Source organism: Pararge aegeria, chromosome 16, assembly GCF_905163445.1.
Source record: "Pararge aegeria chromosome 16, ilParAegt1.1, whole genome shotgun sequence".
NCBI classification, from domain to species: Eukaryota; Metazoa; Arthropoda; class Insecta; order Lepidoptera; family Nymphalidae; genus Pararge; species Pararge aegeria.
In genome coordinates this window covers 2400080-2418755 of record NC_053195.1, presented here as the reverse complement: position 1 = coordinate 2418755, position 18676 = coordinate 2400080, and the positions used below count along the sequence as shown (strand labels likewise).

At 37.4% G+C, this 18676-nt stretch overlaps 1 protein-coding gene across 2 annotated transcripts in view; it reads left to right on the top strand.

The window, feature by feature from the left end:
- Positions 1-17850, top strand: part of LOC120630737 (TBC1 domain family member 12-like) — a 73978-nt gene extending 56128 nt beyond the window's left edge. For both annotated transcript variants that reach the window (XM_039900030.1, XM_039900031.1), the window contains exons 3-7: positions 5708-5914; positions 9184-9778; positions 10835-10963; positions 12446-12638; positions 14353-17850. In XM_039900030.1, coding sequence (XP_039755964.1) covers positions 5708-5914; positions 9184-9778; positions 10835-10963; positions 12446-12638; positions 14353-14555 — 1327 coding nt within the window. In that variant the 3' untranslated portion in view covers positions 14556-17850. The remainder of the gene's footprint in view (positions 1-5707; positions 5915-9183; positions 9779-10834; positions 10964-12445; positions 12639-14352) is intronic.
- Positions 17851-18676: the final 826 nt, after the last annotated feature.

Below are 18676 nucleotides of genomic sequence, written 5' to 3'. Positions count from 1 at the left end.
TTTTCGTGTTGTTCTTATAAAATGTAAAAACCTTAGCCTGAATCGATATCGCGTGAGCTTCCTTGTTTAGGTATGCATGAATTAATTTGTTTATTTATTTCAATACTACTTAGTTTATGTAACACGATCGGTAACACCACTGTTATAATACCAATTATAAAAAGATTAATTTAAAACCGATCCAACCGGGATCTTGCTTTCGAGGCGATAATCAAAAATACAATAAACGATACTGGCTTGTTATAAAGTGGAACTAGATAATTTTGATTCTATTAGAACTTCTTGTCATTGATCGCCACTGAGATACAATAATTATTGAAATAGCAAACAAAGCACTCGGGGTTAACAAAATACGTGCTCGCGTAATGGAAAGTTCTTTACTATTTATTTATATATGTAAATATTAAAACCTCGAACATTATCGATTTCAATATGTCTTCAATTAATTTTTCTTCCTCTTAGGATGCTTCAGTCTTCAATAAATAAAATTAGTTTAAATAGCAATAAAAGATATTTATTATTGACTAGCATTAAGAGGTATTTAATTATGTTCATTGTAGATCACAATCTGTGGTTGACAATGTAAATGGCAGGTAAATTAACTATCGGAATGTCATTTTGTTTTGTCAAGAAAAAAATATATATTTAAGTCGGAAAAAACGTTAAAAGGTTGTACAAATTCCGTTTAAGCAAATGAAAATCAGAATTTCAGACATTTGAAATAGTAAAGTTTAATTTCCATAACCAAGCTATCGAAGTTAAACATTTATGTTTTACTTTTAAGAAGGTATTACTCAATTACGAAAAACAAACTTAATATCTTGGTTCACTTTTGTTACGGTAATTTTATAAAGGGGGTAAATTATTTAACTTTTGATAACTATAAAATCATTTTGGCCAGATGTTTTATTAAATTGATTAGGATTTTTACAAAAACGCTTATAATTATTATTCAATTAATAAATAGTTTCCAAGAAACAATTCAAAGTCAAAGTCAAAGTCAAAAATATCTTTATTCAAGTAGGCCCATAGGTGGCACTTTTGATGCGTACATAAGAATTACACGGTAGTGAGATGATGGCGATAACCACATTCGTAAACTTAAAACTAAAGCTACGAGGGTACCAAACGCGTCCTGGTCTAAGAAGAAGCCCACAACAAATTTAGCCGGGTGTTTTTTTTTTGTTATCACCATCTCACAATGTCATTTTAAATTATTAGAAGAGCAACCTGGTTAGAGCAATAATTTACACCCAAGCTTTTTTATCGTTTACGTAGTCCTTTATACTATAATAGGACTTTTCTATAAGCTTACGTTTAATACAAACTTTGAACTTTTTAAGAGACATCTCCAAGATCAGTCAATTGGTAGTTTATTGTAGAATTGTATGCAATTTCCTTTAAACGAATTATGAATTTTATGTAACCTAGTATATTGCACTGTAAGTTTATTCTTACTTCTAATGTTTAAATTATTGCAGTCACATTTTTTCTTAAATTTAGAAATGTTTTTATGAACGTACATTAAATTTTCAAATATGTACTGACTATACACTGTCATTATTTTAAAATCTTTAAATTTATCTCTCAATGACTCTCTCGAATTAATTAAAATTATATTTGATTAACAACAACAACAATGTTCATGACATTGAGTTGGTGTATATTTTGATATTAATACGGGTGCATTTTCGATACAATACAGTCCAACATGGACTCGATCGATGCAAATATACCTCACGGTGTCTTAGTCGTTTATTACTTTTCTCAGTCACTTTACAATAGGAACCATGTGTAGACCGTAGAGTAACCAGTCATATATATATAGACATAAGTCACCTTGGTCAGGTCTGTATTCACGTGAGTAGTGATATTATAATTGTTTAATAAAAGCATAAGGAATATCTATAAAATTACCGAATAGTTATTCTCTTATTCATACTGTCTTATTCACTTATTCTAGCGTAGGTAATTGTACAAAATTACATCCTTTGTAGCTGAAGACGCGAAGTAATCTTTTAACCAGACGTAGAAGGAATAAGCCAATAAATACAGGTGGGGCTTAAAACACGGTCGGGCAAATTGCATACCGCCTAGACACTGCTTGCCCACTTCCGCTCCAGACGCCATTGTAAGGAATTGCAGTCTCGCCTTGTCTTGGCTAACTACATAATCAATAAAGAACAGATTAAAATCCTAAGAGACTTTACTTCTACTACAATTTCCTAGGGTTTGGCGCTCTCCTTGGTATTGGTTAGAAGCAGGAAGGAAGCTTAAATTCCTACACTCCGTGAAACGCATGAGTATCTGTATGGTGTAATTTATAATTTCTTCAATCTCTATACTCCACAACAAACAGATCTCCGGCAGTGTACCTTCTAGGTGCGTTTCCCTGACCAAGATGATGTATTGCTCCGACACCGGAGTATCGTCAGGAGATTTTGATTTCACAATGAAAAATTGTTAAGTGAGGAATTCTTCTTCTTCGAGAAGCACTCTCCATGAGAAGATTCCTGGGGCTCGATGACATCGGTGGGGTGAAAAATTCTCCAAATGTGTCGATTATAGCAAGTTATTGCAAAAATCACTAAGTGCCAGCAAAAAAGAACAAAGGAATAGAAAATGAATTAATTGATATAAAAGAAAAAATTAAATTAAAGATACATTTAACTTGGGAGACTAAATTACTAATCAGAGCAAATAATAATAATGAATAAATACTCGGCAATAATACGAATATATTAGGGGTATAAGCGGTGAAAGCGCATGTGGTAGGAGCTCGACTTCGCTATCCGGGGGCAGAGTTCGAATCCCAGGACTCACCTTCAACTTTTCTAAGTTATGTGCGTTTTAAGTAATTAAAATATCGCTTGCTTCAACGGTGAACATCTACATAATGTTCTCAAAGGTATGTGGAGTCCACCAAACTGCACTGGGCCAGCGTGGTGGCCTCAACCCTTTCTCGTTGTGGGAGGAGACCCATGCTCTGTAGTGGCCCGGTAATGGGTTGATGTGATGATGATGATGATGATTAGGGTTTTGTAACTGCCATACCCCTAACAGTTCAGCCAGCGACGATCTTAGACTGCATCATAACTTAATGACTGACCCCGCTTAAATAATTAATATCAGATATTCATCACTCAATAGAGTTTATCTTTCACTCTATATTTATAAGTAGAGCTCTCAAGTGGGGTACTGGTGCGGTGCCAATTCTCCTTTGCACCTAATGGAGGCCAATGACATACCACCGAAGGTTAAGTCTCGTTTATTTATAAACCATTAGCAATGTCAATTGTATTGTATTAGAACATCCATGTCAAATAAAATATTCATTCTACCTCCGCATAAAGGGAATGTTTTAACTTTTACCGCTGTCTGCGCTTCTTAGTCATTCTTGCACTTCATTGCCACTCATCAGGTTTTTAATATCTTACTTATAGAGTATCATCATATCGACCCATTACCGGCCCACTACAGAGCACGGGTCTCCTCCCACAATGAGAAGGGGTTAAGGAAGTCTACCACGTTGGCCCAGTATGGATTTGTGGACTCTACATACCTTTAAGAACATTATGTAGAATTCTCAGGCATGCAGGTTTGCTCACGATGTTTCTCTTCACCGTTGAAGCAAGTGATATTTTAATATGAATGATAGAACGTGATATTTTAATATGCTGGGATTCGAACTCGGCCCGCCGGAAGTGAAGCTGTCCTAACCACTGGGCTATCGCAGTTTTTAAATTAACTTAAATGCAATAAATATGACCTCCTTCAGCTCATTATTCAGGGGTAAATAGCCGGCAAAAGACCAACTGGCCGGAGAAGAACATCATGGCTAAAAATTTACGCCAATGGTTCGGGGAAAGTACCCGATCGTTGTTCCGTGCAGCTGCGTCCAAAGTCCAGATATCCGTAATGGTTGCCAACCTCCGATAAGAGCCGCCACTTCAAGAATTCATCTATAGGTCTAATGATATTGATGAGGATGATAACTAAAACAAATACTGGTCTGGCTAAAGCATTCAAATATCGAAACGAACCCACAGGAATACGAATTAGTTATTTTTATTAATGTTCTCAGGCTTCAAATTGCCTACCTATTCCCATCTCTCATCAAACTCGAAACGATTGCAGTAGGGTCTTAAACATACCTTGATGCATTTTGTGCCCTACTGCCTTTGGATTAAGAATACAAATCCAATTTGCCTGAATAAACACCTCACGTTTATGGCAAGTCACGAACTGTAAAGGGTTCGGTAGTTAGTTGGGAATTTCCTACGATTAACCATCGCCGCGTGTGTTTACGAGTGTGCAGTAACGACTGGCATACTCTTATTAAAGTCTCAAGTTTTATGTGCAGATAGAACTATATAACTAGCTGTTGCCCGCGACTTCGTCCGCTTTTGTTTGTGTTTTTGTTTTTAAAGCATCCCGTAGGAACAGTTTATTTGAGGGACGCGTGGCATTCAATTTAGTTGTACTTCTACTTATATTTTTAAGTTTTGTATTCTTGTAAAAAAAGGCTTGTCCTACAGATATTTTTAAGTTGTGTAAAAAATAGGGTGTGGTTTTAAAACAGGATTCATTAAAAAAATAATTATAACCGACCTATTTCGTTTAGGTTCGTAAATAATTCAGACCTTTAATTTTTTAGACTACCGGCGATCTAATAAAAATCCGCGAGAATCGAGAGTTCTCCTGAGATATGATTTCAAAAAGTTTTGAGAGTTATTGAATTCTATACAAAGAAGTCTATAGTTTCCTTTTAAGTTTAACTAACGAACGCTAAATAACTGAACTACTCCTTTTAATAGCTAACACAGAAAATTTAACGATAAACAATAACTATTATTAGCAAATGTTTTGTTAATTGTTTATTTACACATTGTGCTCATTTAATAACGGTTCAATGGCAACATATTATTTGCTAATCGTTTTACCGATTACGAAGCGATCAGCTTTGAGTTACTGGTTATTGTTTAAATTATTAAAAAACGATAGGTTGATATTAGCGCGTGAATACGATGCTTAATTGGTCGTTACGTTCTATTATTTTAGTAGCTGTTGCCCGCGACTTCGTCTACATTTTTTCGGTGCTAAAAATCGGGCTAGGTCAGTGCGGATTGGTGGACTCCAAACACCTTTGAGAACATTATGGCGAACTCTCAGGTATGCAGGTTTCCTCACGATGTTTTCCTTCACCGCTGAAGAAAGTGATATTTTAATTCTTACGAGTAAAACGCATTTATTACCTTAACTTTATCGATTGCATCCCTTTAAAGTGTTTAGGACTTCGGTGTGTGAGATAAGGGTTAAGGGTTTTACGAGAAAACATCAGATCAGAATGCAGATGTCACCAACCCTCCTTTTCCCGCGGATGTCGTACAATTCGACTAAGGGAGTGCAACGGAGAACGGACAGCGTCCTCTGTGACTACATCTTCTGCGATTAGCAACTCTTCTTTCCGGACCCATTATGGGCAAACCCTACCACTTGGAAAGACCTGCAGTCCAGCAGCTATTGATGATTGTTGAAATGGAATTCGTGTTAATTTTTTTTATTTTTTTATTTATTCTTTTATATCAGGCAAACTGTGTTTTTTATAGGCCCATATAACAAAACCTATTAAACACTATAAAATAATAAATGTAAATAACTATAAATACGGGAGTTTTTTTAAAACCAATATCTTATTTTTTTTCAGACCTTCGAATCTCCCAGCGAAATGCACAGAAGAGGCGCTCAGGCACAAGGCGGAACACGCACGTATGGTAGAGGCGGCGAGGCGTAGGGTCGAGCGCGAGGCGGCCGCGAGGCATGCGCGACTGCAAGAGTCGCTACGTATGGAGGAACGCCTCGCGAGGCACGCGCGAGAATGGACACAGAACATATTACCTGATTGGTCTAACATGTAAGTATGTAACAAGCATCTTACCGCGACCGCCCAGTAAACTGGTGAAGTTTCTCTGGTCTGATCTGGTGGGACGCTTTGGCCTTGTCTAATTACCACTCTACCGACAAAGACTTATCGCTCGCTTGATTTAGCGTTCCGGTACGATGTCATTGTTGATGTGATGATAAAACTGCTATATCCCTAACAGGTTACCCCGTTACCATCTTAGACTGTATTATCCCTTACCAAGAGGTAATTTTGCAGTCAACTTGTAGTGAAATAAAGATAAACTGGTCTGGACATTTTCCTGGACTGTCTCAAGAGAAAGAAAAACTATTTTTATTACAAAATGTCAGGAGTATTTTTGTTGACCTTCCTGGCGCGGTGGTGAGCGCTAAGTTCTTGTAAGTAGGAGGTTCCGAATACCAGTGGCGTGCACTTTGTACATTCACAAAAGCACTGCCTACCCTAAAATTGATATATAACTCGTATAAAAGTGTTGCACTCTTCCCCGTGCGTGCATATCCAGGTAAGGAGCCCAGTGCACACCACTGCCGGTTTATATCCCCGGCACCTCCCAAATAATATAAGTGTGAACACAGAAATAAGAACGTACAGACACCGTGTACACATGTTGAAGCATAAAAAACCACTCCACTTTATAAGTGTTTCTCGAACAGCAGGGCTTGCACGGGCAGGAGTTAAACATGATATCCCCCGATTATATCCCCTGAAAAGCGATATAATTAACGCGTCCATCTGCAAAATCACTGGAACATGGAATAGGAGAAGTTTACCCCTGTTTATTAATACATATATATTATTTGGATATTATTTCCACTTCTGCGCCAGTGCTCGAGAGATAGTTGCGAGAAGGTAAACTTTTATCCTTTCCCCGGGGATATAATTGTGTCCTGCCCATGCTAGCCGTGCAGGAGGTATCTTCAACAGTTGACAGTAATTATTTTGTCTCTACTAACTAGCAAGATTCCGCGGATGTAAAGTGAGACGTGCGCGGGGCGTTTTCTCTGTGATGGACACAATGCTTGCAATAATGGCTGAATAAGGATTCTGTATGTTCTTAATTCTGTGTGTGTAATAAAAAACGACGTAGACTTCTCCCGCTGGCGTGCTATGGCAGGTGGACAAGTTAATATTTACCCCTGTCAGGAGATATAATCGGGGATTATACTCTTTGCTATGCTAGCCATGCAGTGGTCAGAATTTTCTTTAATATGGGCCTCATAAGAAGGCTCAGAATCACTCAGCGGGCGGTGGAGAGAGCTATGCTCGGAGTATCTCTACGCGATCAGAAATGTGGAGATTCGTGGAAGAACCAGAGTTACCGACATAGCTCAACGAGTCGCGAAGCTGAAGTGGCAATGGACGTGGCACATTGTTCGGACAAAGGATGGACGTTGGGGTCCCAAGGTGCTGGAATAGCAGCTCCGAACTGGTAAGCGCAGCGTCGGTCGACCCCAACAAGGTAGACACACCATTAAGCGCGTCACAGGCGCGTACAAAAGACCAATGTTCAACAGCTGATGTCTATCGGTTGATATGACGATGGTAATAATGATACGCCAACCTCTCTCATATCCCTGAGATTCCCACGATAGTAAAGCACGACCGGTCAAAAGTGCTTCCGCGTATCATTATGGTTTATCGAAGCAGCAAGGCGAAAGTTATAAAAGCCTACAGTCAATTTAACCTTCCAGTTATGCGAACAGTGAAAGTGGCTATAAGTAGTACACCGTTGTAATAATAATCGGTAAAAATCATCGGTAAAAAATAGAAAATCGGAATAACGTTACCGCAAAAATTAGCTTAGTGCGCAGTGCAAAGCTAAAACAGGAAAACATAATTAGATTTTACCCACTGACATGTCTAGCAATAAACCGGTTTTCTTGTTATTCTGCTCTTTAAATACTTCGACCTTGAACCTCGGGAATTTGGCATTAAACCAATTTAATTGGATAGTAAATAAAAAGATTGTTAAAAAACTCTGTTCATCTCTTCTTCTTTAGGTTTTTCTGATATAAATGTGATCATGAAGTGGTCGTCGTTTACGTCCAAACTAACCTGTTTTTAATAACATCAGCTTGACGGCTGATGGCGTATTAGGCAGTAACCCCCAACCCAGACTGGGTGTTTATTTGTATATTATAAGTATTTACGTACCTATATTATTCATAAAAAAATTATAAGTTAGCAGTCACATTAGTATCCATTAAAGAAGCTACGCTTACTTTCGGGCTAGATGGGGATGTGTGAATTGCCGTAGTATAGCCGTATTTAATAAATAATGACGGCCGATTGGCGCAGTTTGCAGCGACCCTGCTTTCTGAGCCGAAGGCCGTGGGTTCGATTCCCACAACTGGAAAATGTTTGTGTGATGAGCATGAATGTTTTTCAGTGTCTGGGTGTTTATATATATATATTCTAAGTATTTATGTATATTATTCATAAAAATAGTCATCTTAGTACCCATAACACAAGCTATGCTTACTTCGGGGCTAGGTGGTGATGTGTGTATTGTCGTAGTATATTTATTTATATAAAAAAAAAAAAAAATTCTATTGGTACAGAAATTGTTAAAATCGGCCTAGTAGTTTCTGAGCCTAAATGGTACAAACCAACAAACAAAAAACCATTTCCTCTTTATAACATTAGTAAAGTATAGTACGGAAGTTTCAGTTGGTACCTCCGTCATATACCTAAGAAACGAATGCATCATTCTATAGAAGCAGGTTATATGTATTGGAAATGTAACAATGGTGAAGTTTTACGCCGGCACTATTGTTATTTTACTGTTTTCTTCACACCTGCCTATTGTAATGATTGTTTCAACTGTGCCCATTTCTAATACGATCATACAATATACGAGTACATACGTATTTTTTTTTTTTGGTATAATATTTCCGTTGTTTATTGTGAACGGCTATGTTTACAATGATCCATAGCCAGTTAAACAATTATAATCATATGTCAAAGCCAAAGTCAATGTCAAAAATATCTTTATTCAAGTAGGCCCATAGATGGCACTTTTGATGCGTACATAAGAATTACACTTACACATTTCTCTCAATTTACAAATACGACAATAGAAAATAAACAAATAATTTAGCCACCTCAGGTGGATGAATTTTCGAAAATCCTTGCTAAGCGGACGGCTGTGTTATAATATCTATCTGTTTTGCCCAGCTCAAGAAAAATAACGACTTCGTTATACAACTAAAAAACAAGAAATAAATAATTTTTATGACCTGCCATTTCTTTGTTTACAGGAAGAACAGCAAACGCACCCTCGAACTGTGGTGGAGTGGGCTTCCCCCGGCCATCAGGGGCCGAGTCTGGCAACTGGCCATCGAGAACAAACTCAAAATATCCCATGACAATTACCAGGATTACGTTACCAAAGCGAAACAGAAACTACACGAGGCACAGTTAAGGAGAAAAAGATTAAAAATCAACTCAAAAAACACGTGTAACTGCAAGAAGGAAGATAAAATCGAAGATCAGAAAGTAGACGACAGATTGTCCGCCGACGAATTCGCCAGGACCGACGAAAGGTCCTCGAAAAGATCGTCGAAAACTGACGATAGTAACGAGAAATCTGACAAAAGGTTGGGTTTGCCCAGGAACTTTAGCGAGCAGAATCTAAAGACATTAACAGTCGATCCGCCAAAGAAGTGTTGCTCGAAATCCAATCCGAATCTACTGGATTACAGTGACGAGTGTTCAATGGAGCTGATACAGCTGGATATAGCTAGGACTTTCCCACACCTGTGTATATTTCAGCCAGGCGGGCCGTATTTTGATGTGTTACACGAGTTGCTGGCGGCTTATGTGTGCTACAGGCCAGACGTTGGGTATATCCAGGTATGTGTTGTTTCCATATTTATTCTTCTGGCTCTTTTTTTGTGTGTGGTCGGTCAACATGTCTTGTTCCACACATTACTACGAGTTGCTGGCGGCTTATGTGTGCTACAGGCCAGACGTTGGGTATATCCAGGTATGTGTTGTTTCCATATTTATTCTTCTGGCCATTATTTTATATGTGGTCGATCACACATAACTGTTAGCGGTCAACTCACTATCTTACCTCTTACGCTACACTTTGCACATCCAGAGCTTCAAAACTCGTTGAGGTTAGTCCGTTCGTTCTATTGTCAGGAGAACATGAAATTATTTTGTCCGTCGAATAGAATATAATAAACCCAACATTCTCGAGTACTGGGCCCTTACTACTGTCACTTGAAACAGTATTATTTTAAAAGGCATGTTTATTAAAACGCCTAGATGCCTAAAATAAGGAAAAAACACTACATTCTAACTATTTACTTGTGTTTTTACTTTTTACCTGTGTTTTGAATTTACTCACTTTTAAATGCTTACAGAAACAACTGTGACATTTATAGTAGTTCTTTGACCTCATTAAAAAAACATGTCAAACATTTACTTACATAGCTTAAATTAATTTATTTTCCGTTTTAATTTTATACCATTACTTTTCTTTGTATAGTTTTGCAGAAATTCAGTTTTAAATTTTGCTTTGTTGGTTGATTAGCTTTTAAATTATTTTAATTAAGCACGCTGTGGTCATTTATAGAAGGTTTCAATCTCCTGTCTTTCTATCCAAATTGTTACCAGTTTAATGAACCAATTAAAAAAAAAATCTATAACTTATATTCTTTTGTTTGAAATTTCTGTCTATAGTGAACAGGACTCATACATCGTTTTATGGAATCGCATGCTCAAGGTCAGTTTACGGCACGATCATAGGTCGGACTGCACTCCCAAGGAATTTAAACTTTCCTTAAGATAAGAAGGAGTTTCTCTTCTCATCATGAGGGGAGAATCGAGGTTGGTGATGGCTTAACCCTGATGATCTAGTTCCCAAATTCCGCATGGTTCAGAACAGTATTTATGTTTCAGGGAATGTCGTTCATAGCGGCTGTGCTGATACTCAACATGGAGGCGCCGCAAGCGTTCGTCTGCTTCGCGAACTTGCTGGACGGGCCGGTACTCCGAGCCGCCTTTACTAGGGACGGTGATACTATGCAGGTAAACACCTTTGGAACTCTCGAAACGCGATGCGTCGTACCACACCTTACTTAGTTGATAAGTTTGGATAGAAGCAGGCGTTACTTTGCGGAATTCCATGATATGCAATGAAAATTAAGCTTATGTTTTTGTTTATATTTAAATTAAGTTTTCTTATATTGTAATATTTTATATGCTTATAATTTTTAATTTCGTAACATAGAATTTTTAGCTTCTGTGGTTTAATACATCGACCAGACTGTTTTTCGCAGTTAGTGGGCAGCGACTCTGCTTAATACTCATAACACAAGCTACGCTTACTTTGGGGCTAGATGGCGATGTGTTTACTGTCATAAAGAAATATATATATTTCATTTCATTTATTCAGAATATTGGTAAGGATACAGAATTGACACAATAAACATGGTGCCACGATAACTGTTGCAGTTGTATAAACTGTGTCGCAACAATTAATGCCCACCTCCAACAATAAATGTATAGCACCAATAAGACAAAAGTAGAACACAGTAAATGCCAATAAAAAAAAAGAGAATAAGAGTCAATTAAAATAATAAAAACATGCAGCGACTTATTTAGTGCGGGTGTGTGTGTGTGAGTGTGTGTCGTTATGTGTATGTCTATAGTTTGGGCCTTTTTTTTTAAATCTGTTGAAGTAGGAAGAATCATTTTATTATCTTTTCTACATCACTGTAGGATAGATTCCTAAGCCAATGTATAATAGCACTTCTACATTTATGGACATTTAAAGGATATATATTTAATGTAAAATTAATTTTGTTATAAAGGGTACAGCTAGCATTGTGAAATTGTCTTTTAGCAAGCATAGTGCGGCATGGTTTAATCTGACAAACGCGATCAGATCTTCTCTTTTCCGTATAGACACTTGGATTAAAATGCAATTCACGGTGTTTCCTTAAAATGACATGAAGGATATATATTTTCCTGACTGAAAGTACTTCAGTAATATTGTATAGTTCGACCGATGGGAACCTAACCGGCTTACCTAACATAACTTTTAGAACAGCTTTCTGTGTTCTTTCTAGTCTCAGCAGTAAGGTTTTGCTACAATTACCCCACGAAGTGATACAGTAAGATAAGATTGTATATACCTATTATCAATTTCAGATCCATAATTAATAAACCTTTATAAACTATTTTTCGTCTGATAGGAGACTTTCTAGGGAGATTTAGGAAAACAAACGGTTCCCACGGGCTTTGAAAAAACTTTGGCTACGAACTTTTTTTTATTTTTATGCCACAGGTTAGCCCTTGACTCACTAGGGTAAATGATGATGTAGTCTTAAGATGGTAGCGGGCTAACCTGTTAGGGAGTATGGTAGTCATACCCCCTAATCGGTTTCTACACGACATCGCACCGGAACACTAAATCACTTAGCGTCTTTGTCGGTAGGGTATCTAGCCACGGCCAAAGCCTCCCACCAAACAAAGAACAACAGCCAGTTATTCATATATCCTTTGCAGCGTCTCTGGAAAGCCTACGGAACCCTCCTGCATCACAACCTACCGTCCCTGGCGGATGTGCTGGCTCCAGAGCTGTACTTACTCGAGTGGTTGTACACCGCGTTCGCGAAAGCCATGCCTTTGGACGCAGCTTGCAGAGTGTGGGACGTGTTCCTACGAGATGGCGATACCTTCCTGTTTAATACGGCATTGGGTAAGGAATATTATATTTATAGGGTTCTGTTAATTCATAGATTAACGTTGTTTAACATTTAACGCATACAGTAATACCCCGCTTTACGCGACCCCGTTATGCGCGGTTTCAATTTAACAAATTTCGCACTAAAATGCCTAAAAGAGTACGTATAAACATAATGCAGTCATCAACTTTCCTTAAGTGTCTTGACCGTGTGTCAAACAATTAAAAACAGTGTTGGGTGTTATGAACGTACTTTACAAGAACGTAAAAAAAAAACGCTACCCAAAAGACAACAGACAATATGTATTTTTCAGTAAATTATAATTAATAGTATGTATTGCATAAAGTGTTCTTAGAATTAAAGTGATGGATTAAAATGATTCGTAATTTTTGTATCAAACTTTGACTATGTTTCATCATAAACCTCGCGATATACGCGAATTTCAGTTAACGCGAACTTCAGTTAACGCGATTTTTTCCGGAATGTATCCCTCGCGAAAAGCGTAGCGGGGTATTTAAAGTTTTTTTTTTTTTTATCTTCTTTACATGGTATAAAACCAAAGTCGCTCCCGCCGTCTGTACGCGTGTTTATTCGTAGTTAAAATCCATATAATAGCAGAGAAAGCAATGAAATTAAACAAAATTGTAATGTTATGGCGTAACAAACATATTTTTGTGCGCTTACATTGAAAACGCGGGTTAAACCTTATTAGCCCGGTGGGTAGGATTTCGATTTCACTTTCGGGGAGCCGAGTTCATATCCCAGCGCACACCTCTAAATTTTCTAAGTTATGTGCGTTTTAAGAAATGAAAATATCACTTGCTAAAATGAAGGAAAAAATCGATACATAACAAATCTGCATGCCTGGGAGTTCTCCATAATGTTCTCGAAAGGGATATGGAGTCCACCAATCCACACTGGGCCAGCGTGGTGGACTATGGCCTTAACCCCTTCTCATTGTGGGAGGAGACCCGGAACCTGTAGTGGGCCGGTAATGGGTTGATATGACGACGATGTCATTATCAAACACTCCAAACTGCAACACATAAGTATTAAACCGTGCGAAGCCGGGGACGGTCGCTAGTTATTAATAAATTTTGAAACAGTTCTAGATGGCGCTCTTTTATTTCTATATAAATCGTAGATAACTTTAACGCCATGGAATAAGTAAACTTAGGTATTAAATATATTATTTATTATTAACGGCCGATTGGCGCAGTGGGCAGCGACCCTGCTTTCTGTTTCCAAGGCCGTGGGTTCGATTCCCACAACTGGAAAATGTTTGTGTGATGAACATGAATGTTTTTCATTGTCTGGGTGTTTATATATATATTTTAAATATTTATGTATATTACTCATTAAAATATTCATCAGTCATCTTAGCACCCATAACACACCCATACTTTGGGGCTAGATGGCGATGTGTGTATGGTCGTAGTGTATTTATTTATTTATTTATTACGTTGTTATTGTTGTTTGTGCCGAAATTCTTGGCGCAGTATTGTTGTCTGTTGTTTATAGTGCGAGGAATTTAACATTTCTGTACTTTTTTCTGGTGTAGTCTGCGTTTCGGTAACGTGCCGTGTTAACTATAGTGTTAACTAGTTATAAAATTGCCAAAGGTGAGATTGCTGTCAATGGCAAAAAGATATAAATGTCCCAACTGACAGAAGTAAGTCACGCATTCTTTCCGCGGCCGAATGTTAACGTATCGTTATCCATCCACAGGCATCCTCCACCTATACCAGGATGAGCTCAAAGACATGGACTTCATAGCCGCAGCGCAGTTCCTCACCAAACTCCCCGAGGACCTGGACCCCGAGGCGCTGTTCAGAAGCATATCCTCTGTAAGCATGACCCTAGACGGCATGTCCTTCGAGGAGCTGGTCTCCTGTTCCAGTCTGGACGAAGACGTCAGTGCAAGGTTATGATACTATGCCGGCGAGTTTTGGACGGACATACTCCAACTTAAATTCATCTGGAGGTGATAAGTTTAGTAATAATCCGATTTATAACGTGTGGGTTTTTGTCGGTGTATACCCGACTATTTGGGAACCCGGCTGAATTTTTGCTTTTTTCTAAGTTCGCTGTATTATTTTGGGAACATTCTACTTTTATATTCGATCAAGTTATACTTTACTAAGATCGATTCGTATAGGATCGACACACCGCCATCTAGTGATAATACTGTTTCCCAGTATTATAACTAGAATGCCACATTCGAGTCTTCTCCGTTTTGCCATGACCAATGGGGGTCCTCGAAGCTACGTCTCCTTGTCCAAAGTTTTGCTCACTGGCAGACTCTGCTTCCTGGACTTTGTTTTCAGCCTAACTAGGGGGCCATCTTGTGGTAATACTGCTTCCCAGTATTGTGGCAGTACTGCTTCCCATTTTTGTGGCAATACTGCATCCCAGTATTGTGGCAATACTGCTTCCCAGTATTGTGGCAATACTGCTTCCCAGTATTGTGGCAATACTGCTTCCCAGTATTGTGGCAATACTGCTTCCCAGTTATGTGGCAATACTGCTTCCCAGTTTTGTGGCAATACTGTTTCTCAGTAATGTGGCAATACTGCTTCCCATTAATGTGGCAATACTGCTTCCCAGTATTGTATTTAAAGGGCCCTCTTTCAATTCCATACAAATCATTGTTAACTATGACGCGATCGAAGAGTTAGAAAATCCCACACTGGGCACTCTGGACTTTTGTTGTCTTCACAAATAATTAGATTTAGGTCAAGTGGGTTTTTATTGGAGCACACTTTACTAGCTGCAACATGGGTCTTTAGGTATCAAAGATTACATCATTTCACTATCTATAATCTATCTCGATTCACCTTGAGTTAATCGTCATTATGTCAACCGATGGACGTCTAATGCTGGACATAGCTCTTTTGTAGGGATTCGAGCACAACGGTTTTGTACTGATTCTGTTCTGGGACTGTTTTGTCGTCTTTACGTTTTCCTTTGTAATGTCACTATTCCAGCTCCTTTGAACTCCAACCAGTGGCATGCAATACGTACATACACAAATGCACTGCTTACCCTAAAATACATAAGTCAAGTTTTTTTACTAGCCATATTTCTTCTTTATGCCTACCCTGGTCAGAGAACTCGTGCACGCCAATGACTCGTACCATCATTCATCCGATCTAATTGCCACATTAGCGTCACAACTTTCTATATCCAGTTCCTTCTAAAGATCTTTTGGTTTGATCATTTAGATATACTCCGAGCATGACTCTGTATTGTGCACAGAGTGACTCTGAGTGCCTAGTCTGACTTTTTTTACCTACATCAACCAATACGTTCGCGTGAAAGCTAATGTTAAGAACGCCATCTAGTGACAATTCTGTTTCCCAGTATTGTTCTTAGATGGCGCTTTTCGATTCAATACAAAACTTAGTTTACTTTCACGCGATCGAATACGTACAAAACTTCTACTAGGCACCCAGAACTTTCTTATGTGGCTTACAAGTTAGCGATCACTTTTCGGAGCTATAAGTCATTATTGCCAACATGTATCTAGAACTTTTTAAATAAAGATAAATTTTCTCCTCTATCTCAAATTATATTAAATTTCATGTCTATATATTATAACTAATAATAAACTGTGTGTAAATATTCTATCAATAAAATTATGACGATCTATCACAAGCCTATAATAATAATGTTATAATGAATCTTAGTTAGATATATTGAAATAGATAGATATTCAAAATAATAAATTTTAGCTACTAATTTTTTATAGGTAGCCCTCGCAAACATATCATATTGTTCTATTAGTTGGGTACCATAAGGGCGTTCTTGTACAATCCACCGCACTGCATGATATGTGTTAACATCACACCACGTTTAATAGCGTTTTGTGTCATCCGGGGAAGTACTGCCGCCATGCTTATTTCTGCCGCTAAGCAGCATTTGCAATGATGAGTTCCGGCCGGTGTAATTTGCTTTATGCGGTTACACCGAAATGCTGCTTAGCGGCAAAAAAAACATTGCGGCAGAATTGCTTCGGACGAGCTCAGCCACAGAAAGCTCCACTGGTCGTGCCGTACGGTAGCTCGTGTTAAATACCTTTAGAGCCTTGCAAATAAACTTGAAATAACATCCAAATAGTTATTGAGTGGTTTTTCATGCTCTGCCATTTAAAAGGTGCTGTCAGTTGTAGTGAGACAGAACTCTGGATAACTATTACTTCACGTTAATTTGTAAAGCTTAGTGTTAGATTTGAACTCGTAATCTTACAGTCGTTTTTGAGTAGCGAAACACTATTAACTACAAAGAAAATTGGACCTAATAAACCTTCTATACAACTAAATTCTTTGCATCTAATTTTCGCTTGAAGTAGCTATGGTAGCTCTGCATATGTATACGAAATTCAGCCCTAGAGCAAATATAATTAGGTCCAGTTTACTCTGGCATTACAATTTTTTGATACTTAAAAATGACTGCGAGCATGCACATCTCTTAAGTACAGAAATATAAGAGATTATCTTTCGATAATCGATTTGAGAAAATCAAAAATTTAAATTGTTTGGTATTTCCTCGCCTTAATTTTACATCAGCAATATATTTGAACCAACCTCGACTCAATAGCCTGTAACGTGGTAGTAGGACATAGAACACTGCTGCCCGCTTTCTGTTACATTCCTTTAGTCGCCTCGTACGAAAACCGCGGGAAGAGAAGGGGTGGTGACATCTGTATCCTATATGGGGTATACCACATCAATCTAAATAAAAATAAATTGTAAATAATATTATAGGAAATCGTCAATTAAAAATATAATATTAATGTATGATAATTATTATAGTAATTCGTAATGTAACAAAACCAACGAGTAGTGACCGGCCTAATAGTTAATGAATCGAATGATCTTTCGACGCATAATCTTAACTCTAGTTTATATCTATTGTAATTTAAAAAAAAAACTATTTATTGCTCGATTGATGTAAAATAAAAGTTTTATTTCAAAAATGCTTTTAAAATACTTATAGAGGTGTTTTTGGTAAAATACCGCATTTCATAAAGTTGGAATCCTTACGATAAATGCAATAACTAGTTAGTTTCGATTAATTCTGTTTCAAATGGTATATAAAATAATGACTAACCTTTCTACTCTAAAGTTATGTCTATCGTGAGCCCTATATCACAGACCCAATAATTCAAATTCAAAAATTCTTTATTCTTGTAGGCCTATCACAGGCACTTATGAAGCGTTCATACAATTATTTTAGAGATGATAACTTCGTTCGCCAACTTAAATCTAAAGCTACGAGAGTTCCAAACGCACCCTAGTCTAAGAGCCTACAACAAACTTAGTCGGGTAGTTTGTTATTATCACCATCTCTTATCTTAAACCAAATGGAATATTTAAAAAAATAAAACCGTCTGTTGAAATAAATGAATGGGACCATTTCGGAATAAACCCCTGTTAAAACAAAATAAAAGTATTTTGTGTTTTGAAGGTCTGTAAAAAACTAGATTCGTCATAGATTTCTTAAAGACGTCTAAGAAGACAATCAAGAACATATCAAAATGGTTCGGATTTTGGAATATATTACAGGCACACCGACTTGTAACTGGAGTTATTGCACTTTTCGTAAGGACACCAGAATGACGTGTTTTTTTGTCTATATTTCGGTATGTGTCGGTAAATGTCTGTTTTATTCTACATCAGTATTCGTTGTGCACTGTTTTTTCAATTTGTTGCTGCAAAATTTATATAATAATGTTAAATTTTATGAAATAATTATCGTTACAATCTTTTTAATTTAAAATTCTGTAGTGTGTACATTTAAGAGTTCTTTTGATCCGGCTACGGTTTTACTGATTTTATTTCAAATCATGTCTTTTGTATGAAGATGATCTGTGAGCAACCTTCCAGAAACCGTAGAAATTACATGTACCTTATCATTGCATTAGGAACATATAAATTTTGCGTCAACATAACTATGTCTCTTCGTCGTTTATATTTGTATATAAAATCATTTCATATATTTTAAATTGATCAGCTTTAAAACAATGTCTTAATGTACGCATCTTGCCATT